The sequence below is a fragment of the Pteronotus mesoamericanus genome, unplaced genomic scaffold, assembly GCF_021234165.1.
Source record: "Pteronotus mesoamericanus isolate MK-2021 breed Mesoamerican mustached bat unplaced genomic scaffold, CSHL_Meso_final scaffold_174, whole genome shotgun sequence".
NCBI lineage: Eukaryota > Metazoa > Chordata > Mammalia > Chiroptera > Mormoopidae > Pteronotus > Pteronotus mesoamericanus.
This window is the reverse complement of record NW_026555309.1, coordinates 19702971-19729674: the sequence shown is the minus strand read 5'-3', so window position 1 is coordinate 19729674 and position 26704 is coordinate 19702971. Positions and strand designations below refer to the sequence as shown.

At 37.2% G+C, this 26704-nt stretch overlaps 1 protein-coding gene across 2 annotated transcripts; it reads left to right on the top strand.

Annotated features, from left to right (window-relative positions):
- Positions 1–26704, top strand: ANKRD46 (ankyrin repeat domain 46). Of its 2 annotated transcripts, none has more exons than XM_054590319.1 (5): positions 1–138; positions 15794–15893; positions 18225–18555; positions 19721–19879; positions 24717–26704. In XM_054590319.1, exons 3-5 carry the CDS (start codon positions 18245–18247, stop codon positions 24931–24933), a joined length of 687 nt encoding a protein of 228 aa, XP_054446294.1. In that variant the 5' UTR covers positions 1–138; positions 15794–15893; positions 18225–18244; the 3' UTR covers positions 24934–26704. The 2 variants fall into 2 exon arrangements, with proteins under 2 accessions (XP_054446294.1, XP_054446295.1); XM_054590320.1 differs by having other exon boundaries at positions 15777–15893.

The following is a 26704-nucleotide window of genomic DNA, read 5'->3' as shown; positions in this document are numbered from 1 at the left end:
AGGCCGCTCTGGCTCAGATGGAGGCTCCGCTCGTCTCTGTGACCGACTTTTCACCTGGGCCTGCCGCCGCCGCCGCCTTGGCCGCCTTCGCCGCCGGGAGAGTGTAGGAGCTGTCACCTCTGCTCGGCGAAGTCGAAGGTACCTGGGAGGGGACCTGTGAACCTGTCCTGGAGGGGAGCGACTGATACCTCCCCCGCCGGCCCTGAAGCACGGGAGAAACGCGGCCCGGGGCCTGGCCGAGGGGCTTGAGGGGCGAGGGAGCCGGACAGGTCCCCGCGGGCCCCGGGGTCTGTGCTGCTCGTGAGCGCCGGAAAAGGCCTGCTTGGGGTTGGGGTGATGGGTGGTGATTGCGTTTGCGGGTGAAGGCTGTGGGTGTCCAGGGGAGGGTGCCAGCCCGGACTTGCCGGCCGCGGCGGGCCTGCGGTGGGGCGCGCTCGCGGTGACACGGGCGGTCCGGAATCCGAGCGGAAGCCCTAACCGGCCTCTCCTTATCAGGCCTGGGGGACACGTGTGTTTTTGCCGCATTAGCACAGACAGCAGTACGTGGTCGAATGTGAGGAGTCCGCAGTCTAGGCGTAAACAGAAGCCGTTGAAATGTCCATAATGGCATCTGGCCTCGGCGCGCCCTTGTTCAAACACAGCATTTGCCCCCTAATTAACACGCTGTGCTGAGAAGCAGATTTTCCAACACAGTTTTTTGCAAAGATATATTTATTCTGTAAAACGGCCCACAGTGTTCATAATATAAACATATTGAGGTAAAAATATATATACCATTGAATAGTAACACTTCTCATTCCTTAAAAAATAATGGTGGTACCAGGGAGCCCCTAGCCTAAAGAGCTGTAATAATCAGTTGTGTAGGAATTACAGTAATAACTGTCCTCAGTGCTTGCTCTATGTCAGACGTTGTGCGGAGTGCTTTAAAATACTTAGTAACCTCAATCCTTGGCACAGTCCTATTAAGCACCATTTCTATTTTACAGAGAAGGAAACTGAGGCATAGAGTCTAAATTAATTTGTTCAGGGGAAGACAACTAGCAAAGGCTGAGCTGGGGGTTGAACCTCTTCTCCCGTACTCCTGTGTCCTCTGCCTAAGATTTTGTTGCTGCTTTTTTTATTAACTTGACTTGTAGCTTGAACTGATTTCTCTGTATTTCTGCTTGGGTGTCCTGAGGATGTGGCAGCTGGCTCTCTTCAGAGCGAGCCGTCTGTGAGAGAGCAAAGAGGAGGCATGGATGTGTTTTATTGCCTTATCTTGGAAGCCACTTCTACCGCATTCTATTTGATAGAAGTGAATTTTAGTAAGCTCATACTCAGGGGGAGGGAATTTAAACTTTATGTCCTCAAGGGAGGTATATCAAAGAATGTGTGGGCATATTTTTAAATCACTACAATGTACTTATGTAAGTGATATGATTAATACACAAAAATGCAAAAGAACCCATAGGTGTATTACAATTAGAGTTCAGCAAGGTTGCTGATGTGAGTCAACACATATGCATTAATTTCATTCCTAGTGTTAGTAATAACTGAGTTAAAACTGTAATAAGAAAAGACTCCAATCATAACAGAAATAAAAGCAGTAAGTTATTTAAAAATAAAAGTTATAAAATATGTACAAGACCTTCATGGAAAAAAAAATTATACAAGTTAATTAAAGGATAGCAAAGAGTACTTAGATATACCATGTTCAAGGATGGGATAACTCAGTGTAGTAAACAAAAATTTCAGTAAGATTTCTGTGATATATGACAAAGTAATACTAAGACTCAGGTGGAATAGAAAATGGCAAATAATTGTTACAGTGATTTTAAAGAACAAGATGGGGAGACTTACCATACATGGTATCAAGTACTATTGTAAAGCCAACATAATTAAGACAGTGTGATATTGGCATGTGCATATCCCATAGTTTCCAGAACAGAATAGAAAGCCAGAAACAGACACACATAAACACGTAATTGTTATTTATTAAGAGCCCTGTTGTCTAGTAGAGTGGCCATGACCACATACGACTATTTAAATTGTAAATGTAAGGTGCCAAGCATTAATAACTGCACCACTGGTTCTCAACATTCTGGTGTTCTGGTATTTGGTGCTGTTTTAAAGTATTTTTTATGATACAGCTTTATGGAATTTTTGGCTATTAAAAAGAAAACCTTAAGTTTTTTTGTCTTGGGACATAGCAAGGAAATTTTATGTTCTATTTCAGCTTTCAAACTGAATGAATGGTGCATGTGTTTTAAAAAAGTATTCTGTATTTCCATAATCTCAGAAGGAAGAAAATTGTCAAAGCAAATTTTGTATTACAAAAGTAATTCTAACTAGTTTGGAGACTTTCCAGATAAGGAAAATAAGAAATTGACAGTGTTGAAGTTGATTCAGGTGTCCCTGATAAAATTAAGAGATGACAAATTGGGAATGTTTTCTTTGACACAAGCTAGTTCATTATCAATAAGGTTTCAGTTTCTGCAAAAATAAAGAAGTTATTAAAGAGATAGAGGGAGATCTCAAAGAAGAGATGAAATGATTTGAAGATGGTATTGGTAATTACCTTACCATTATGTTGCCTCTAATTAAAATAGATTTTTTAGTACCTGGAAAAATTTGCCAAAAATATGCTAACAGCTCATTTGCAATGCTTCCCAAAAAAAGGTCAAATTTATTTTTCATTTTTTGTAAGTATTTCAGTTTTCTTTATTTTTACATAATAGTTTGCTTTGCTTTTCCACCAGTTGATATTAGAATGACAGTGTATACTTTACACAGTTTTATGTTTATATTTTTATTTGATGCTCTGAAATACTACTGGTTTTTTATTAGAGATGCATTATACATTTAATTTTACTTGTTAAAACATGAATTTCGAATTGAAGAAATAACCAGTGTTAATGCTAATCTTATATAAAGTAAGTATTGAAATACCCATGCTGTCATTTTGTTTTAATGTTGTATTTCTGTCTTGTACGTGCCTGCTGTGGAAGGAGTTAACCAATGTTGGTTTATTATTTCTAAATAATTTCTACTTTTTGGACATTAAAAGACACTCAAGAAGTAGACATATGATCATGATTTCTCTTTAAATGTGATATCAGTTTTATTGGTGTCCTATTTTAGGTCATATATTTTTGTCTAGTTATATTATTTGGCCAACTTCAATGAGTGTCTTCATGCCTACTGTTACCACTCAGGCATTAATGCCAATTTCTAGTCTCCATTGAAAGAGTTATTTGAATGCAAAGTTTACATTTGGACCATACATTCATTTAACTAAAAAAGTAGAAAGTATAGATTGAGCATTTAGTATGTAATAGGCACTACTAGACATGGTGAACAAGACAAAAAACCTTCTGTCCTCTAAGAGCATCCATTCAAATGGGGAGATATATAGTAAACAAGAAAATTCTATATTGGATAAGAACCAGGAATGAAGTAAACAGGATGCTGTGAGAAGTAACTTGTGGGGATAAGTACCCTTGAGCTGAGACCTGAGTGCTGGGAATGAGCCAGTTAAGTAAAGACCTGTCCAGGGGAGATACATTCCAGTGGAAGGAAGAATGAGTGCAAAGACCTTGAGGCAGGGAGCTAAAGAGAACTTAAAGAAGGCACATGGGACTAGGGTATAGAGAACAAGAAGTGGGGATGGTTAAAGATGAAATTAGGTAGGCAAGCACAGAATCATTTGGATTTTGTAGCCCATGGCAAGGATTTTGAATGTTATTTTTAAATGCATTGGGTTGCCATTGACTTATTTAAATCAAGGGAATGAAATGATTTATGTTCTTGAAAGATTTTTTTTTTCTGTCTGGAGAAATTAATTGTACAGGGGTAAAAGTGGACATGGAGAATGGTTAGGAGTTTATTATAGTTGGCTCAGTAAGGAGTCATCCTTGGACCTTTGGAGCCACTAAAAAAGTTTTTTAGCTTGAACTTGATGTTCCGAAAGCATGGAATGGAGGTAACTGGTGAGAAGGAGATTGAGAGACCAGTTAGAAAGACGGTGGAAAACTTTGTGTATAGGGTTGTGTGTTAGAGCCAGAATGAAGAGTAGAGGCAGTGAGAATACAAAGGAAATAGAACTTGAGAGACAACGAAGAATGAAAGGTTGACAGGACTTTGTGTGTGATTCAAGTGTCAGGAGAAAAAAGGGCATCAAGGATGATGACTAGAAGCCTGGGTTACTAGAGAGGCATTAGTACCATTGACAGAAATACGGAGTACTGTCTTTGTTTGTGGTGTGTGTACGGAGTGTTGCGTTTAGATGTGATGCTGAGGTGAAGACAAGACACAGAAATGCGACTGTTTAGAGAATTGCCCTGTGTACTCATGTGCCAATGTATATAGTACTGTTACTATCTCTTTGGATTTCCCTGCTTGCTTGCTCTGCCCTTGCAGTGCCAAACTCTTAATAGTTCCTCTCATTGTTGCCCCTGACTTCCTGAAGGCCAAAATCATTTTACTGGTATCGAATGATTTACCCTTATCATTGATGTGGAAATCCTTTACCCTTAATTCAAGCTGAACTTTAACCCTCAATTCAGGCTGAACTTTTTAAGGGACACTTTTACTCAGAAACTAAGCAAAAAAATCTAGCATCTTATATTTGTTTATTGCCTAACAATTTTCAAAGTTCTTTTGTATAAAAACACTGAAGTAGGTAAGGCAGATATTATTATCCTAATTTTTCAAATGAGGAAACTGAGGCTCCTAGAGATGGCCTTCTCAAGATTGTACCCTAAAAATTAGCAGAGTCAGGAGCCAAGATATAACAGTTCCTGATAAATTCACAGAGCACAGATCTCTTGATTCGTCTGTAAGTCTGCCTTCATATTTATAGCTTATGAGCATCTAACTGGTTATTTTTCCTAGCTTCAACCTTGTCTAGATTGAGGGGAAAATGGTACATTGGGTTAGCAGAAACCTGACACTGAGATTTGATCCAGTTTTAATTTCCTTCTAGAAGTTTTTATTCTTTTCTCCAATTCTTAGTCCCCTCAGACCTCCCTCTCTGATGGTATATACTTATTCTCATTGCCCTTGCTTTTATACTTCCTGGTCCTCTGGGTAGGGAAGGCATTTTCTTCTTGGTGGATATGAAAGTGGGAGTGATGTGCCTTAAGCATTGGAAGGAACCAGAAGCTGGCTGGAGAAAGTTGGGAAAGTTGTGTGGACAGGTTTCTTTCTGCTCGGCGTAGCCAAAAAGAGGTCAAGGAGGGGTTGAGAGATATAAATAGGAGACATTTCATAAGGTGTGAGAGAGTGGAAAAGGTGGAAGATCCAGAGGCAGCTGTCAGAATGGGGAGTCATGGATTAAGACTTGGGGGTGGAAACAAATTCCACAGGGCAAAATCCAAGTCCGGGTGGCAGAAGTGAAGTGGAGATGCCGGTATTTGACAGTGAGAACTTTGAGGAACTCTTGGGTTAATCTTTTTTTAAATTATAAGTTACATGCATGAAATCATTCAATAATATATAATGAAGAACTGAAATTTAGGCCAGAGAAGACAGAAGGGAAGTGGTATAAAAAAGCAGTGTGTTTGTAAAAATATTTTAGATTTATTTGTATTAGTATAACCAGAGAAGATGTGCTAAAATATCAGCGGTCAATTTAGTAGTTACTTTGCACATGAAAGTTTGTCTTTAATTTGATTTTCTCTCTGTTTCTATACGTTTTTGCTGTTGAAGATGCTACACATTTCTTAATCCTAGATCATTTTCTCAAATCCAAAGCTTGTGAATTCCGATAATGTAATTTGTTTCACTTATCCAAATATAATAAATTTATTCTCCCATCTATTGTTTGAAGACAGCAAAGTCATTATCTTTTGATAGCATTTTATTTTATTAATTTTAGAGAGAGAGGAAGGGGGAGAGAAAGAAAAAAAAAATACATCAATTTGTTGTTCCACTTATTCACAAATTCATTGGTTGCTTGCAGTCATATATGCCCTGACCAGAGATTGAACCTGCAACCTCGGCATATTTGGATGATGCTCCCATGAACTGAGCTAACAAGCCAGGGCTTGATAACATTTTAAAGAACAGCTTTTCTGTCATAATTATTTTGCTTGACAGTATGCTTTTCTCGAGTACAAGAGCAAAAGTTTAAAGGAGTAATTATTCAAACTTAAAAGAAAACAACAACTCTCTTCCTAACAATTTTATAGTACATCATACCCCATTGACAGGTCACCTAGAAAAATATTTTTAGATTTAGACATTTACCATATTGTTCCAAATCTCCTTGGTATTTGTCATAGAACAAATGACAAAATACAGGCAGGTGCCACATAATGACATTTTGATTAACAATGGATCACATGTGTGACAGTGGTTACATAACATAGTCGAGCTGAAAAATGTCTGTTGCCTAGCGATGTCATAGGTAGCTGTCATAACATCACAGTGCAATGCATTATTAGCGTGTTTGTGGTAGTGCCTTGCAAACCTCGTGCATTGCCAGTTGTACAGAAGTACAACACATGCCATTATGTACAGTACAGAATAGTTGGTAATAAATGACTTAACTGGTTTATGTGTTTACTATACTTTTTATTGTTATTTTATACTATTACTATACTTGTAAAAGTTTGCTGTAAAACAGTTATGCTGGCAGTGGCCTCATACATCTGGTGTTTATCACGTCTCTTGATTTCGTTTTATCTTGTTTCTGATTTAATCTCAGGTTGTATGTGCTATACAGGCTTATAACCCAGGAACAATAGACTGTACCATATGACCTAGGTATGTAATGGGCTGTACAATCCAGGTTCATGTGTGTGCACTTCGTGATGTTTGCACAATGATGAAATCACCTAATGATGCATTTCTTGGAACATAATCTCCATCGTAAGTGGTACATGGCTGTATTAAGTAGTTTGGAGAGATTGAAAATAAGGAGCAGAGAGAAAATGAAGTTTGTATTTGCTAAAATTAGCAAAAAACTTTGTGTTAAAGAAAAAGACCTGTTGAGAAACCATTTCCTGGAAAACAGCAAATCCAGGAGAGCCATGTAGCTATTAAAACTTGAGATCCTTAGTCACTAACCACTCTTTTCTATGTTGGTCTCAGTGACTTGGTAGGTCAGTAAAAATGGTTTCATTAGGAATTTGCCAGCCCCTATTCCCGTTTCTAAAAGATCCGTAAAATTCTGAGTACGTGGATGTAAACTGAGCCCACTCACACACCTGCCATTTTAATGAGTGGCTGTGTGGAGGCCAGGTCTCAGTCAGAAAGAGGATTCCTATAAGTCACTGCCCCTCCCATCACAAGTGTTGCACTTATTAACAATGCAGCTCCGCTTTAGAATATTGGCATTGCCCACTTCTTGCCCCACCTCTTAGGCTCCTAAGTGGCAGTATGAGGGAAGCTCCAGCCAAAAAATACAACTTCTGCCTGAAATCCTCTATTTATTTTTGCCCTCCTAAGCTGGGCTGGAAAACCTAGGGAGGGAAAAATCCCCATTTCTCTTTCTTGAACTCAGAGCCATAACTCCCTACTTTGTTTTTCCTGGGTATCAGAAGATGCCTCCCCGAAGAGGTTACCCCAGTGTAAAGGAGCAACAGCAGGAAAAGACCACAGGCTCTCTTTAAAGCCTCAGATGCTCCTCAGCTCCCATAGTGTCTTTACTCACTTCCTACCACAGATCTCATTCTTAAATTCTTATTTTCAGTGAGGAGGAGGAGGGAATTTCAAACACCCCTCTTTAGAGCCTCTAAAAGAACAGTGGTTCTTCTGTGACTGTATGTAAACATGCTATTTTAAAAGGCTGTACATGCTAACACCCAATCTAACACATAACTTAAGGGGAACAGATTACAATAGAACTGTCAAAAATAAACTGTTATATTGGTGATGTAACTTATTTTTCTACCATGAATCATGAATATGGTTACAACCTTGGAGGTGAGGGGTAGTGTGTAAAGAAGCATATAAAGTTACAGCCTCTCTGATTGTCAGTATCCTTATCTGTAAAATAAGGAGATTGGGTTGGGTGATCCAAGATGACCATTCCAGCTCTGAAGTTTCATGGAAATATTTAAGTTTCTCCTAAGAGCACAATCTTGTGCCTTCAAACTACTTCAGGTGAAATCTGGTTTAAATTTTGTGGACTATTTAGAAAAAGTCTTAGTTTCTATATTTTTAAATAACACCAAATAAATGAATAAACAAGAATGCCATTTTTGTAGTGCTTTAATTCTGTGTAAATGAAATCTGTGAAGGCGGGTTCAATGAGGTTTAGATTTTGGAATAGATCTGGAATCATATTTATGCTGCTGATTTGCTTGGGAAACATTTTTTTAAGGAAGGTTTAATTTCACCCCAACTTTGACTTTTCATAAGTTCAGAATTAGTGAGAATTATAATAAGTAACTGAAATTCAAGAGAACTTTCAGTGGCACTCTTTTTGCTTTACACCTGTACTAGATGCTAAAGTTGCACTTGAAGCCCAGGTACACCACAAGGTGGCACTATTAGGCCATATAAGCAAAGTGTTGGTGTAGCTAGAAAAAGCTTATTTAAAAAAAAATAACTTTTTACAGAAGTACTACATGTGCATGAGAGACTTCAGATTGACTTCTCAGTGCTTATTTAATGTCTTTATTATAGAATTACAAGTTATAAACAGGAAACTTCCAGTGGGAGGAAGTCCCTTACTAAGAATTTTAAATATGGTAAAATTACACAGTAAAGATTTTGGAAAGTGCCAAATGGTATTAGAGTAACATAAAATATCCAAGATTACCAACATTCCCTTTGTGAACAATTAATTTTGATTTATTTTAAGCCAATATCTTTCTAAAACTTGAATTGTAACTTTAATAATGCAAACAAATAATAAACTAATATAACTGTTGTAGGAAATACATATCAGAAATCCTTGTTTGGTGTTTTTTGATTTCCTGGCAGAGACAGAAAATTTTAGGCAAGTGTTTTTTCACTGAAATGAAGTTTACTACTACAGTGAATAAGAAATACTTGAGAATAATGAGTCTAGGAATTTAGTCACATCCTATAGCATAGAAAGCATTTCCAAATATTTTATTGTTGTTTTCTCACACTTTAAAAAAATTTAATTTTTCTGAGATGATTGCAAAGAGTTAATTCAGAATATATGAGCTGAACTGATGTTTCCTGTAAAGTAAGAGACATTCCCAGGTATTTACTGTGTTTCCACAGTTTAAAAAGTTTATTTCTAATAAAATGATTGTAAGGAGTTAATTAGAGTTTGTGGACTACAACTAATGATTTGCTAAACTGATTTATTGTATAAAAAAGAACCTTTTAAAGCAAACTTAGTGACTTTTTTTTTTTACATATAATATGAGGATAATGATAGTACTTACCACACAGAGTTTTTATGAGGATTAAACCAGTGATTACAGGAAAAACACTTAAATAATGCCTGGAGTGTAATAACTTAATAAATGTTAAGTATGTATCTCAGATGTTGCTAAGCAGTTGTTTGCATAGTTACAGCAAATAGAGAAACAACTTCTTTTTTCTCTTTTCATTAAGCTTTGATCCCTAAGAACCTCTACTAAGTGATATGTGATTAGCTTACTTTTAATTATCACATGGACTTAAGCATACTGCATTGGCCTCCCTTCAAGTAACATTCTGTAATTCACACATTTCACCTTAACCCCTCCTTTACTACACTAATAGAGCTGGTGTTGAAGAAATTCCAAAGTTAAGAATTTTAGACCCAATCAAATTAGACTGAACAACTGGACATAAGACAAAATGTGAATTCTTCACAAATTTAGAAATAACATAAAAATGTATCTGTCAATACTGGATCCAGATCTATCTAAAAATTACTCTTATTGAACATCTGGTAATTATTTTTAAGCCCTGGAAGGGAAATATTGAAGGTTCTACTTACAAACTTCCTTCCTCAAATGTTCTTCCTAGTACTGGAATATACCGAAAGGATACTATTGTCAATTCCTTTTAGAATTTATTTAGTACCGTGCTTTCAGAAAGAGGCCTACCTTTTCCTACATTAAGAACTCAAATAATATTCACATATTTTGTCTTTATTTTGGATAGGTAACTCAAAGGTTAACAATTGGAATCCTAGACATACGATCTATGAGAATTTATTTCCCAGGCCCTTCTAAGACAGTCTTCCCAAAAGTAGATAAAGATGCTAAATTCAGCTTAGTTTAAGATGAACTATAGTTTCAGATGAGCTGTAAACTAGAATCTTGGAAGTTTTATAGTGAGCAAAGCAAGCATTGCATTAAGCTTGCTGTCACAGTAACATGATTTGCTCATAAAGAAATGAGACTGGTCTACAGCCACACATTATAGTCAGACCCATCTGTGTCATGTCTTTTAAATACATTGTCTGAGAACCTATTACAATATTCAAATTTTACCAAAAATATTATTTAAAAATTTGCTTAGACTACATTTTCACTGTCTTAAAGTGTCAATTAATCGAAAACTGTAATAGGAAAAATACAGGATAAATTTTGTTCTAAGGAATTCAATAAGAAAATTATGGTACAAACTTACAGTAGAATGCAAGCATTACAAATTGCAATAGAAGACTCGTAACATGGAAGGATGTTCACAATATAGTAAGTAAAACAGTTTAACATTAATATGCATTGTATGAATTAAATATATATACTCATACAGAGAAAAAATGCTAGAGACCATAGCACCAAAATATTAATAATAGTCATTTATAGTTGCTAGGATTATAGGTAACTTTTTTTGTTTCTTTGTTCATATTTATTTTCTTAAGTTTACAATGAGCTGTAGAACTAGTCACAAGAAAAGATGTTACTTTAAAGTCCTGTTCCAATGAACTTAATTGAGTGTACATTCAGCAAAAAATTACTGGATTTTCCTATGTCTAGATTTCAAGGAACAATGTCCAGGAACTGTGTGCTCTCTCGGGATACACAGATCAGACCCACTTCTTGCCATCTAGGGACATGGTCAGTCAGGAAGTTTTGCAAACAATTTTGAACAAGCAGCAAAGCTTGAGCCATTTTCTCTTCATTATCTTGATAACTGTATGGAGGCTGCTTGGCATATAGGAAATATTAGAGACTAAATTTAAAGCACACCCTGCTACTTGCAATAGTGTGGCCTTAGACTCTTTCACTTCTTTGAGCCTTAGAAATTAAGACCACTCTATTAGAGAAATATAGCTGCTGAAGATAAGCAGACTGAAGAAATGTATTATTAATGTTTTGGGAAGGATTTAAATTGTTAAAATTCTTACTTGTTCTCAGCTAGATTTCTTATAGATAGGGCTTTTTCCTTGCCTAAGATCTGTGGATCTGCACAGTGCTTAGACTTTAAGAACAGTAGTTTTAAAGTGCTAGAGTTAGGATTTAAGGACTTAATTAGAAGTTCTTGATTTATGGTTCTTTGAAGTTATTTAATATATTAAAATAAATATGCCTTTTAAAAAGGTAAGAATTGACCAAGTGAGGTATAGAGAATCCACATTTTGAGGTTTCATTAACTGTATATCATTCTCAGTTTAGTACATGTTTTGGTCATTAGAAAATGTAGGCGATAGGTACGATAACGTAACTCTTCAGGTAGGCTGTGTGTTCTTTGTATTTCGCTGAAGTATCCGGTGTTCCAATCACTGGTAAAAATTGCTATATAGGCATAATGTAGTCAGTCCATTTGAACCAGGGATGTGCCTCTCCCAGTGACTTTTCAAAATAAAAAATAAATTGATACATTATATATAGTTGATGATATTGGATATAGAAGACCAATTTAAAGTTTATAGTAAAATAGAACATGTTTTTTCCATTAGTTCTTAACCATCAAGAATGTTACCTTAAAGTAATGCAGATTGGCCTAAGTTAACATAAAAGAAAAATATAAAAGAAAAAGTATATTAACAAGCACTTTTCATCAAGTCAGTGACTCACAAGCTTACACCAAAATCTAATTTTTTATTACTTGGACTGAGACATTTTAGCGTTGGCCTATTTAATGTTGGGCTCGCTTATAGCTGAGTTTTGGGTGACTGCCTGGTCAGTCCTCATGGAGGTCCTCAGGCAGTGCCACGGAGCAGGGGGCCAGGAGTTTTAAATACTGGGCTGCACCAGCCTTCTAAGACCTGACCAACAAAGCCTAGCTTTTAACAATCCCAGGAAGTCAGCCTTTGGAACAGTCTTTAGACACTGTCCCTTAGGAACCAGGCCATAATGAACAAGCAGAGGGCTTTCTGGGGCTTGCTGATTCCTACTATTGACTGTCCTTGTGGTTTTTCCTCTGCCAGGAACCAGTTCTCTTTCTTTCCTGGAGGTCTTTACTCCCCACTAGAGGTCACCCACTGTTAGAAACTGCCATGTAATCAGCGCATCAATGTTCTATGCAAGCCATCTTCAATACTGCAGAGGACTGGTCCCCTAGAGCTGAGTCCAGTCTTGGGAGGGTAGTAATTGTTATTTTGGGGGGTACTTAAGTCATACAGTTAATAAGTAGCTGAAGTGGGTTTCAAACCTAGGCTCTCCAGCTCTGAATACATTCTGAGTGGAGTAGCCACGCTCTTGTAACAGCCTCTGACCATAGAACAACTGCCTCTGGGAGCACTGCATACTCCTAAAGGGAGCCCCACTCAGGAGAGTCAGCCTCTGTCACATCCCTCTCACTCCCGCATTCCCCACCTCTAAAAGCAACCTTCAGTCTGTGTAGTAGCTGTTGCTTCATTCACAGGGGAACAGGCTCCCTTCTGTGAATCTTGAAAGATGCTAGTTCCCCGTTCACACTCACACGTTAGTGCCTCTAACTCTCCTTGTGGAATAGTTCTTGTTACTCACTCCCTTTGGTCAACATCTACCTGAGCCCTTCCAAATGCTCGGTCCTATGAGCTTTTCTATAACCTCTCACTCTCCTGGTTCCTTGAGGCATCTAGACAACAAACTCCAAAGAAGACCTTACCTTTTTCCTTTTTTGTGTGCGGGTAGGGTGTCTTTTTGTCAGGCTCAGTAGTCTTTTTGTCAGAATCTTGGTTTGCAGGCCAGTGCTCAATCCACTGAGCCACACCAGCCATTTTTTGTCAGAATCTTTAGGCCACCATATGATGCAGCCCTGGATATCTGTCCCAGAGAAACTCGTTCACATAAAAACATGTACCTGAATGTTTAGAAGCTTTATCATAATAACCAAAAACTGGAGACAGCCAGATGTCCTTCAACAGGTGAACAGTTCAACTGTGGTAGCTTTTTCTCATGGAACACTACTTAGCAATAAAAAAGAAACAAACCAGTGATATAAACAGCCAGGGTGAACCTCAAGAGAATTATGTTAAGTGAAAAAATAAAAAAAAATCCTCAAAAGTTACATACTGTATAGTTCCATATATGTATTTGAGGTGACAGTATTGTAAAAATAGAAGACAAGAGTAGTGGTTTCCAGGGGACAAAGAGAGGTGGGGACAGGAGGGAAATAGGTGTGGCTGTAAAAGGGCAGTATGAGAGATCTTTGTGGTGATAGAAATGTTCCGTGTCTTGACTATATTAATGTCCGTATCTTGGTTGTGATATTGTATGATAAGTTTTGCAAGATATTACTATCGGGGGAAACTAAGTAAAAGATAGACAGGATCTCTGTGTTACAACTGCATGTGAATCTATAGCTATCTCAAAATTAAAAGCTTGATTTAAAAAACCTTTAGTCCTCTTTATCTCTTAGACAATAGTTAAAATGTGTCCTGATTTTTGTTCACTTCTATAACTTCTTGAGGAAGCTATGAATAGATTTCTAATGATAATTGGGGTCTTAGACATTTTCTTGGCAGATTTCTAGGAAGTAGAGCTAATGCATTTGTATAATATTGTTTGAAATCACATAAATCTGTAATTTTACCAGGTTTATTTTCTTATGGGACTTTGTTATATCAAAATACAATGGCAGAAATAATGTCTTCTGTGGATTTAAGGGAAATTAAGATTACTTGCTGGGGGTGTAGCTATATGATCAAGCAAAATATGTCCCTTTTGTAATGCAAATCCTGTCTTCAGAGTAACCCCCTCCACTACTTCAACATTGGAAATTAAGCCAGAGTATATGTTAGAGAGAGGCCTTAGTCATGGAGACTTAGCTCCACGGCTCAGGACAAGAAAGGAGAATACTAGGCTTTAGGTGAATCAGATTATTTGTTCAAAGAAATCGATTAAGTGGCTCTGTGATACAAAGTTTGACTAAGTTGGCATTATAGAATTACAGAAAACTAGGAAACAATTGAGGAGGGTAGATGTTTTGTGTGTTATCAGTCATCATGTCATTTGTTGACACATATGTGGGACTGGTCCTCGCATTGTTTGTCAGTCCTGGTCTTCACTTCCAACCTGGCACTGATAGATAGCTCTTATGATACAACCTGACTTACATATTGTAAATGGAGATTCATAAAGCACCATTAATTATTTCATTGGATAAGCTTATTTAAAGGGATTCGATGACAGTGAACATGAAAGACCAGTGAAAGGTTAACCTGAATTTCAGCCAGAGCTGTAAATTTGGGATTTAGACTTTACAAAGGGGAACCCCAAAAAACTCCCTAGTATTATCTTCTGGAGGGCAGGCTCCTTGTGGTACGAGCTCCACCCACCCCGCCCCAAGTGAGTGTTCGAGGAACCCATCTCTATCAGTGCACCAGCTGGCGTTGTTGTGAGAGGCTGCACTCAGCTTCAGTGGATTTTTTTTGGAAGGCTCTTACAATGGTGCTTGCCCATTTCATGGTGGGTGATTTACGAGTGCACCTGCCCACACCCTGCTGAATGCTCAGCAGTTTTTGACCCAAAACAGCATGACCCCTGTGCCCCACCCTCCCTATTCACCCAATCTCACCCTGAGCGCTTTTTTTTGGTTTGTTTCCCTGATGAAAAAAGTCCTCAGAGGGAAACGTTTTGCCAGTGTGGAAGAGGTGAAACAAAATATGGCAGAAGCACTAAAAAAGGCATTAAAATCAATGAGTTCAAAAACTGTTTTGAGCAATGGAAAAAATGTCTCAATTGGTGTATTGCATCAGATGGAGAGTACTTTGAAGGTGACTCAAATTTAAACATGTAAGAGTAAATACACAATTTTTTACTTAAAAAATTCCGGTTTTCTTGTGTGCCCCCTTGTATACCCCACCACTTAGCATGGTACTAGCACGTTTTAGACACGCAGTTAATGTTTGTTGAACAAATTAATCTTGATTTTTTTATGGTCCATACTGCCTGTACGTGACCCCTCTGACACAGTCCCTTGGGAAAGTAGTGCAGCGGCACAGGTGGTGCTTTCAAAATCTCTCAAGAGTGCGGAGGGGACACCTGACGGGGTTCCAGCGAAAGCCGGACGGTGGAGCAGCGCCGCAGGTCAGGGGGGAGGGGTCAGCCATGCAGAAAAGGCTGCAGATGCTGCAGATAGACGTGCGCCCTGCGCACTGAAAGGGAAAGAGGGGGCAATCTTAGGAGGAGGTCTGGCCACCATTTATGTGAAAAACATGCATTCTAGTGACTTAGAGTGAATTTTCGAAGCTCAGTTTTTTCTCTACCAATGACACGTGATTTGACTCCTTTTCTTTTATCTTTCTCATCATTCTTTCTTGTTTGTGGGCAAAAGAGCCACTCTTTAAGCCCTTTTTTTCTTCCTTTTCACTTTTATTACTTGTCAGTTAATTTACTAGCCTCACAAATTCAGGTTTTTCTGGAGAATATCTGCAGGCTCCACTACACTTGTTTGTGTTTATTAGAACAGCAAGTCCATTTTCAACCACACCTTTGTTATCACAGTTTTCTCTTTACTGTAGATCCTTGCCGTTACATTTCTGGATATCCTGTTGAACCTCCTTAAGAACTCAGAAAAACTGCCAGGTGACCACTGAAAAAAGATCTAATCTTAAGGCTTACGTGAGTATTTTTTTTGTGGCCTTGCTTTAAGACAGATTCAGTTCTGTGATCAAAATGAAAAATGTTATCATTGAGCTTATTAAACTTGGGGGTAAGGTTAGCAGTTTCTCAAGAGCACAAAGAAACTCACAAAATACAGTACACTTATTCTTTCTTAAAAAATTGACAAAAAAAGGCTTTTTTTCCCCCCACTGAGCCAACATTCAAAAGAATCCCAGTCTGCAAACCACAAGAATTCTTACTGTGTTTTAACCAAAAACCAAGTAAATTGTTTCTCAGAATCTATTCATACACAATGTAACCAAAACACGTTACTTCTTGAAAAGCATGTATGTTGTATTTTATTTTTAAAAGAGTTTGTGATAGCTTCGTCTTTTTTAATGATCCAACCCAATGAATGCTGTAGGGGAAAATAGGGAGATCACCCTCAAAAGAAAATGCATGACAATTCTATTGAGTAATTTCTTCTCATTGGGTTAATTTCTTTAAAAAGCATTATATAATATCATAATCTGAAGTTTATTTTATGTTGACCTCTGTAATTCTTAATCATAAGATTTTTCCCTTATTTGGATTTATCATTAACAGCTCCTTCTCACTCTTTATATCCAATGGGTCATTACGTTGTGCTAATTTTACCCTCTATATCCCTAAGCAGTATATGCCCTTCTCTGCCACTGCCTGAGGTCAGGCTTTCTGCATTTCTTGCCTGGGTTTCTACAGTGACATACTGATTGATCTCCCCCTCTCCAGTCTTGACCTCCTCCAATCTAACCTCTCCATATTGCCAACAAAGCAATCTTTCTGAAAGAATAATATAATGAGACCATGGCATTTTCTTGGCTTACCATCCTTCAATGACTGATTACTAGAATTCATGTACAATAAACCTTAGCATGGAGTTGTTAGGGAGATTAAATAAAATACAGTAAGAAGCCCTGGTGCCATTCTGGCTCAGCACAGGCCTTCGGTACCTGTTAATGTTTCTCTTTGCATGGGGAACCCATGGCAGAAGCAGAGCTCTAGTGTAAGGAAGCCTGGGACTGGAGGGACTGCGGCTTTACTGGGGAACCAGGCTAAAAGGCGGAGGCGCCAAGAATCTCATCAGACTCCACAGCCACGCTTTCCTGACACCCTGAGGTTAGGCACAAGAGTAGATTAGTCTTGCATCCAATTCCATTAGTGTCCCAGAAAGGAAGACTTTGGCTGATAAATTACGAGCCAAGCTTATCTCTGACTAACCTTCAAGTAACCTTAGAGTGGGAGTCATCGCTGTAATAAACACATCAGTCTCCGCCTTTGTGCTTTCTTGTTTTGGTTTGTTTGCTCTTCAGTTTCTTAGTAAAGATTTGTCAGGCTTTAACTTATTCTTTCATGAACCAAAACAGGTGGGGGAAGAGAGAGAGACAGACAGACAGACAGACAGACACAGAGACAGAAAGGCACCGAGAGACTGTTGGGGCAGGAAAGTATCAATGAAAGAGATGTGGACAAACTGACTGGAGAAGTGACGTTACGCAGGTGGGAGGAATATTTGAGTGGACGCAGCTGGGTCTGCCGCCTTTGTCCCAGACAGACCTGGTGTTCCTCATCTCCCATTCTTCAGACAGCGTGAGTTAGGTAAAGTCAGATATTTAGATAAACATAAAACAGAGCAGAAAAGGATTAATACTATAAAAAAGATGGGCAGTCTGAATTGATTTCATGATATGTCTAATTTTTAAATTAAGTTTGTTGCTTTCATTAGCTTTCCTCTTTGTTAAAATTAGAAGCTTGTGTTATAAACACAGCATTTACCAGGGCTTTATTGGGTGTTATTTTGCTGTTTCTTATGCTAATTTAGTTAACTTTTAAGGGAGTAGTTCTGTTTGCCATATAAAATATACCAAATGCAGTAAGATGCAAATATATGAAGGAATTACTTTGTTTTAAATAAGTCAGCAGTAGCACAAGCATATGTGTGTGTGTGTATAGGTAGGTCTTTGGACTCTTTTAAGAATCGCATACTTACGTTTTCTGACAATGCAATAAACTTTAAGCAGTTACAGCTTGCTTAACTTTAAAAATATCTGTCTTTTTATATGATGAAAAGCAAAATAAAGCTTTATAATAATTTAATTGCAATTTTGACCCAGAATATATGAAGGAAATAAGACATTTTAATGGAAAACCAAATATAATTGATAACTTGGTTGTTGTTTCTGTTTGGTGAGGTATTTTATTGGCGGCAGGAGGCCAAGAAGGATAACAAAAGGTGCTTTTCTAAATGACTTTAGTGTCTTGATTTAGTTCGCTGTCACTGAATCTCACTCACCTCATATTTCATTTCAGGCATCCACCACATCAGAACAATGTCCTATGTTTTTGTAAATGATTCTTCTCAGACTAATGTGCCCTTGCTACAAGCCTGTATTGATGGAGACTTTAACTATTCCAAGAGGCTTTTGGAAAGTGGCTTTGACCCAAATATTCGTGACAGCAGGGGCCGAACAGGCCTCCATCTTGCAGCAGCCCGCGGGAATGTAGACATCTGCCAGCTGTTGCATAAATTTGGTGCTGACCTTCTGGCCACAGATTATCAAGGGAACACAGCTCTTCATCTCTGTGGTCATGTGGACACTATTCAATTCTTAGTTTCCAATGGACTCAAAATTGATATTTGGTAAGTTCTCTGTGGTTTTTGAAGTCTAGTCATTTCTTCTCATTAGTTTCTCAACCAGTGGGCTAACCTTGGAGTCTATTGATTCTGTTTCCTCATTGATCAACTGTAGTGATGTGATTAGCAAGGCAGTGAGAACAATGGAATCCTGTTAGGGAAGTGAGGGAACAAGGGACGGACTTCTAGATTCATGCTGAAGCAGTGTAAGTTCTATGAAACTAGTGGCTAGGTTCTGCTGTTAATTGTATATTGTAAGACAAGGGAAAAAGAAGAACTAACATTTGTTGAAAATCTTTGTGGGCCAGGCACTGTGTTTACTTAATTTAGCCCATTCAATCCTCAGAATGCAGTAGGTGTTATCTTCATTTTACAGGTGAAATAATTGAGACAAAAAGGGTTAAATGACTTAACAGAGGTCACGTAGCTAGAATTTGAACCTAGTTCCACCAGATTCCAAAGCTGTTTGCCTTCTATCATATGATATTCCATGCTAGCTTCATACTCTGTTAGGCTCAGAGTCCTTTTTATACTGAACAATTTCAAGAAGTGGTTCTCTATTTTAGAGGTACTTTCTCTCTTGAGTGGGAAAGATGTCAGGCTACTGTTAAAACTGAGACTGACCTTTAAACTACAATTACATGTTGCCCTAATTTATTGGTCATATAATGTCCTTAAATCTGAATAAGACAGTAAGTGCTTCTGCTACCGTAAAGACAGTATGGAGTGAGAACTGACTACAGGATTCAATGTTAATTGGACTCTGTCCCGTTGTTAATGTTAAATAGCTAGGTAAATCAAAGTAGCCTATTTGGTTGCATTTGGGATTTTTTTTATTCTTAGACTTTTTACAAAATATAAACATTCTTTCCATAAAATGTAAATGTCAAAAATGAATCTAGAATTAGACTTTCCAATTAATTTCTGGAAAGTTGACAACCTCTTTTTCTTTAATTCTCATTTATTCACTCTTTTGCCTATAGCTTTTCCTAGAAGGAAAAAAAAAATAGGTTAACTCAAAATGCAGGTTTTAGCTTGACCATTGGTTCTGTTCTGGATTTTAATTTTAACTTAATTGGGTTTATACCTTCTTCCCTATCTACACAAGTAGGTACTAACAATGTAACACAACTACTGTAATGACGTCTTTATTTTTATGACCTTTTTAAAGTAATCATCAAGGTGCTACACCCTTAGTTCTGGCAAAGCGCAGAGGCGTGAATAAAGATGTCATCCGATTGCTGGAATCTTTGGAAGAACAGGAAGTAAAAGGATTTAACAGAGGAACCCACTCAAAACTGGAGACCATGCAGACAGCTGAGAGTGAAAGGTACTTAAGATATAATTTTTTAATAGACAAGTCACTTTAAGTCTCTGGATCTTTTATGACAACTTTGTGAGCTTTATATTTATTTGCTTTCAAGTACAGAGCTTGATACTTTCTTTGAACTTTATGTAGGTCCCTATGACTCCAGATCACAATTGAGAAGCTATTAACAGAAAGTGCGACGTGCCCACATGCACATAATGTTCTGTGTAAGGAACCTGCTGCATTGGCAGTGCAAGGGGTGGTTAAGAGCTGAATATGGGGGAAGGAAACAGGAGTCTGGGAATTTTAGTACAGGTCACAAAAGGAATGGGATTTCAAAAAGGGAGAGAAAGATAAGTAAGGCTAAGAACTTGGACAGTATTAGAAAAGACAAAAAAATAGTTTCAAGGGTAGGGAAGTAGACTGCTGAGGAAAAGTAAAACAGGAGAGAAAGAAAGACAAGATTTAACACATATTCAGTTCAGTAATGCAAAAGTGAAAGTGACTTTTACATGAGTAGGAACAAAATGAAATTTGGGCTCCTTTAAGTAATTGAGGCTAAGATGCAGTGATTGAGCGAGTCTTAAATCTCCCACCATTTCTCATCTAGAAGCAGTTCAGAGCACAGTTCAGGGAGCTCTGAAAAGGTAACAAACCATTTTTTCCTCCTGGCCTCACTGGCTCAACAGATAAAGTCAGTAGGCCAGATTTTGTTGTACTAGCTTGTAGTTTCACTGACTGCCTCGGAGTTTCAGCCTTCCAGATTACACTGGGTAAGGACCATGAGTTTATTACAGTCTCCCCCCACAGTTTTCAGTGGAATGTATTTCAGGGTCCTCATCAGCTGTTGACCCAGTAGCTGATTGATCAGATTTGGATTTAGGATCATGTAGGCCACCTAGACCATCAGGATCATTGTTTCTTTGAATTCTAAAGGAAATTCTCTCTATTTTTCATTTTTCATGCTTCAGCTCCTTTGTACCCGTGATTGCTTTCCGTCCTTTTCATGTACTGGCTGGGATATTCCTTGGGGATGATTAATTCCACTCTCAAGCTGTTTTGTTCAGATACTTTCAAATATTTAGTACTTTCCAAAGATATTAAAGAGTTTTACTTCTAGAACAGAACATGCTTCTCATGAGTTATCTCTGAAAGCTGTTAAGTAGATAAAATAAGCAGGAAGTCAAAAGATGCATTTGCAAGCCCTGTTTCTGTCACCTGTGTCCTTGGGATCGACTGTCAAAATGCATGAGCAATTTAGCCATGGCTGCTGTGGTTCAGTGGATTCAGTGCCAGCCTGAGAACCAAAGGGTTGCCTGTTGATTCCCAGTCAGGGCACATGCTTGGTTTGCGGGCTAGGTCCCCAGTAGGGGTGCATGAGAGGCAACCACACATTGATGTTTCCCTCCCTCTCTTTCTTCCTTTCCCCTCTGTCTAAAAATAAATAAATTTTAAAAAATACCATAAGCAATTTAATAACATTGTTATGTGTTATTTGTCACAGATTATGTTCTTCCAAAATAACTTGAAACTTATTTTCATCTTTCTAAAGAATAGTAGTAAATTACTTTTAAGTTTTTTTATTTTATTTTTTTTACCATGAGAAATGTCCAAGAATGTGCTTTTGTTTATCATTTATTTTTAGACCTTGGTATACATTTTTTTGAGGTTAGTGTATTTTTTAATTGTATTTCATTGATTATGCTCTTACAGTTGTCCCAGTTTTTTCCCCTTTGGCACCCAGCACCCCACACTGCCTCAGGCAATCCCCACACAATTGTTCATGTTCATGGGTCATGTGTGTAAGTTCTTTGGCTATTCCATTTTCTATACTTTACATCCCCATGGCTATTCTGTAATTATCAATTTATATTACTTAACCCCTTGACATCTACACAAACCCACAAACCCACCTCCCATCTGGCAACCATCTAAACACTCTCCGTATCCATGATCCTTTCTCTGTTCTTATTTGCTTAGTTTGTTTTTTAGATTCAATAGTTCATAGATTTGTATTTTTTGCCATTTTATTGTTTGTAGTTTTGATGTTCTTAAAAAAGTCTCTTTAACATTTCATATAATAATGGTTTGATGATGATGAATTCCTTTAGTTTTTTCTTGTTTGGGAAGCTCTTTATATGCCCTTCGATTCTAAATTATAGCTTTGCTGGGCAGAGCAATCTTAGTTGCAGGTCCCTGCTTTTCATGACTTGAAAAAGCCATTCCTTGCCATTCCTTTCCGGCCTGCAAAGTTTCTTTTGAGAAATCAGCTGAAGGTCTTACAGGAACTCCCCTGCAAGTAACTAATTGCTTTTCTTTTGCTGTTTTTAAGATTCTCTCTTTGAATTTAACCTTTGGCATTTTAATTATGATGTGTCTTAATAATGTGAGTGGGCCTCTTTGCATCCATCTTATTTGGGATTCTCTGTGCTGTCTGTTCTTGTTTGTCTGTTTCTTTCACCAAGTTAGGAAAGTTTTCTTTCATTATTTTTTTCAAATAGATTTTCAATTTCTTGCTCTTTCTCCTTCCAGCTCCCCTATGATATGAATGTTGGAAAGCTTGAAATTTTCCAGAGGCTGCTTCCATTATCATCGTTTATGGGGATTCTTTCTTCTTGCTGTTCGGATTGGTTGTTTTTTGCTTCCTTATGTTCCAAATCATTGATTTGACTCTTGACTTTATCCACTCTCCTGTTGATTCCCTATAAATTGTTCTTTATTTCAATTAGTGTATCCTTCATTTCTGATTGGATCCTTTTTAATGCTGCTGAGGTCCTCTCTAAGTTCCTTGAGCATCCTTATAATCAGTGTTTTGAACTCTGCATCCTATAGATTGCTTACCTCCATTTCATTTAGCTTTCTGGAGTTTTGATCTGTTTTTTCATTTGGACCCTGTTTCTTTGTCTCCTCATTTTGGCAGCCTCCCTGTGTTTGTTTCTATGTATTAGATAGAGCTACTATGTCTTCTGGGCTTGACTGAATGGCTTAATGTAGTAGGTGTCCCATAGGATCCAGTGGCACAGCCTCCCCTATTACCCAAGCTGGGTACCCAAGGTGTCCCCACTGTGTGGGCTGTATTCTGTATGGTTCTAAATGTTGGTTGTTCTGTTGTTTAGTTGCATTTTTGATGAGGTTGTCGAATAATTTCTTAAGGGCCTATATAAATCAAGTTAGTGAAAAATATTTTCCCAGTCTCCTATATATCCTAAGTTTAATTTAGTTCCATTTTTCTAGGTACAAGATGACTAAGTGTAGGTGACAAACCTATAAAAAAATTACACAGACACACTCACACACTATCATGCAGTTAGAATTCGGTATTCTGTGGACAGTAGCAAACATTTCGTTGAGTGGAGTCCTATAGAATATTCTGAATGCAGAGTGTCATGAGCTCCTGGAGAGCTCAAGTGAATTCTCATTTTACATCTAACATCTCTGAGTATGAAAGCATGCCAGCTCAGGTATAGTCAAATTTTACGTGTCAGAATTAACTTTGACCTTCTTTATCTATCTGTGGTTTTATGTGTTTAGACCTTCTCCATGTTGTAATCTTATTTTTGAACTTGCTTCAGTTTTCCTAAATTTTTGTATTGTTGTAGATTCCCACTAAAAATGTCTTGTGTTCAGAGAATAAACATCTTTTAATATGAAAAATTTGGGTGTCAAGCAGATGGGCTTATTTGGAAGTCAGCTTTTCATGATAAGAGAAGACTTCTAATATTAGTAAAGACTGAAGGATCACTGGTTAACAGTATCAAGAAGTAAAATAAAGCTGTGGATTTTAGAAAACTGCTTATTTTACATAGTGAACCAGACTCTAAGACATTGTTTTATGCTGTTTGCTTTGTTCTGTAGCCAGATGGTTGGAAGAATATGAAGAGAAAGTGTTTAGGATGGGTAGCAATGGCTTTGTCTAAGCAATGGATAGTTGATACATGTGATTATGGTCATGGTGGCTTTAATATAAATGATTTCTTCTATTGGGCCTGCGTGTTGTGACATAATCATGGATGTTAATCCCTTTGAGCTTTGAATTCATCGCCGCACAGGCTTTCTGGTTCCAAAGTTGACTATACCGTTTTTTATTTATAGCAGTCATCGTTCCCCTTGATAGAGTTCTGAAAACCAGAATCAGTGGTTTTATGGTGTTTGTATTTCTTATTTCAACTAGATTCAGCCTTTATGCAGAAGAGAAATAAACTTATTCTGTATTATTGTACAAGATAGAACTAAAACCATGGGGAAGAAACTATTAAAAAGAATTCCTAATGAATGTTGTTCAAATGTACAACAGACTGAGGAGTTAGCTTCCATTATTAAAGAATTACAGTTAGAAAAAATTCCTTCATTGGTCATATTATTTAACTGAAAATAACCCCCTTTTAACTTTAAGATTCACATACTGTAATAAATGATTTTTTTAGATTTGCCCCTCTTATTTTTTTAAACAGGTATTCTCAAATTATGAATCTTTGTTTTGAATTCTTCTAAATTTAAAATACCCAAATGTGTTTCGTTTAGTATCTGATGGAAACAACTTATTTGTCCAACTTCAAGATTCCTGCTTGGGATTTTTTTTATTAGAAAAGAACTTTTAATTTTGACTCTTCTAGATACAAAACCAAGAAGCATAGTTATTATGGTTTAGCAATTTACAGTTTAAGGTAGATTGTCCAGATACATAAATCCGTACATAAGTGTGTGAGAGTATGTATACGTATGTCAGTTTTCTTCTTGTGAGCACTGTGTTATAAAGTTGCTCTTTTCTAAATAATATAGTTCCTGTTGTTTTAGGTTTTTAAAATGGGTGAAATATGTTGTTTCATGCCCTCTTTCCTTCTCTTTGCCTCTTTCACAGTGCCATGGAAAGCCATTCTCTCCTCAATCCCAACCTACAGCAAGGTGAAGGGGTCCTGTCCAGCTTCCGAACCACATGGCAGGAGTTTGTAGAGGATCTGGGCTTCTGGAGGGTTTTGCTCTTGATCTTTGTCATTGCTTTGCTGTCCCTTGGCATTGCCTACTATGTGAGTGGGGTGCTGCCTTTCGTGGAAAACCAGCCTGAACTGGTGCATTAAAGGAGCTCATGGAAGATGAGGCACATATCTGTTTCCCAGCTTCCAATGTTTCTCAGTTTCTCATACTTGTTTTCTTAGTGCAAGGCAGTGAGGGCTGTACATGTTTTTCTTTTTGCATTTTTACATTTTGTAATCCTTTTAGAATGACACGTTCATTTGAACCAACTACATACTGTATGTAGTCAAGTATACTGCATCCCAAAGCTACCTCTGACTCAACCTGACTTCTTAGGAACACACAGCCTTGTTTGCTAAAACCATGGAAATGACTAAAGAGAGAAAGATAAAAGAAGTCCTTGTTATAGAAACCTTACCCTAATATAGGACCATCTAAAGTGAAGTGTTCAAAAAGAAAAAGGCTTTCTTGTATGATTAGTTTTGATTGGTGATTTTGTTTTGTTTTTGTTTGTTTATTTTTGCAAGAGCCCCCATTTTCTCTTTACAGTCTCTGAGAAAGAAACACTCAGCTTAAAACCTGAAGGGCTTTTTTTAAACTCTGCAGAGTAAGTCAGTATTGTTGGACCTCTTTGGTTTATTTTAACACTTTCAAGTCTAGTAGCAAACCAAGTAGAGCTTTTGAAAGTGAGCTATATTTTATTAAAAAACGAGTGGTTTGGTCTTATATTTATTTGTTTTAGGATTTTTTTTGTAAACTGCTTTACTTGTTAATATCTGTAAAAAATGAAGAGTTCATTTTATTCACTTTTCAGTTTCCCTTAGTGTTTATTTCAAAAATGGTCTATTCATAAAAAATATAGTCAGAAAACTTTTTATATTCAGTAGTTAGCAGGAAAAAGCATTCTGCTATTTAACTGTCACTGTAGTTTTGTAATGCTATTATTATAGTGGAAGATTCTGTTCTATATGCTTGCCGTGTTTTTACAATTGTGTCATAGTTCATAATTATTTCATTTTATGTGCAATCCTGTTAGAGTCCCTGTAGAATTGTCATAGTTTGATCCATGTCAGTAATTGTCTGATAGCAAGACAGATGGAGTATTTCTGAGTTAACAGCTCAGAAATTGTGCTGGGTGTCATAAATGCTTTATGAATGGTTATATTATTTAAATTGAAATCTGGCCACCAAACTATATTGCAGCATTCAGCAATATGTTGGAAGGCCTCTTTTGTTGATGATTCTGTTATGTATAAATCATATTCTTGGGTTATTAAAAAAGAATATTAAAACTTGATAATTATTCATTGGGTATAGTCAGGAAACTGTAATGAAAGAATAGTATTATTACCTTTTAGAACAAAGACATCTAAGCTACTGCTAATTGAATTGTTGCTAGAATTAGAACTTACAGTTTAGAATAGAATTGGTCTTTCTGTGATTCTTGTTGCTTCTTGTAATTCTCTCTTTTGTATTTCTACATCTAGGATTGAAGTGGCTTTATCCTCTCTTAAAGAGCTGTTTTAAATTCCTGATTTACCTGGCAGCTTCAGTATCAGCTCACAGAGTCTTGCTTTTAGGTTAGACATAAACAAAATAAATCTTACTTGGTGTAAATACAGAAAAAACTGGATTTTAGAATGGAGAATGCTATTACACTAGAAATCAAAGTATATTCAGAATGAAAGCTGTGGAATGAGCTTTACATTTGGTTGTAAATCTAAACAGATTTGTAAAATTGATTAACCATATATGTACATAGTTTGCATTTTTTAAGATATTTCCTTTTAAGTTCTGATTTCTTAGTATTCTGTTCTCTGCATTCCGAATTCAGTAACATTACCAATAAATGTATTTATAATCTCTTAATCAAAA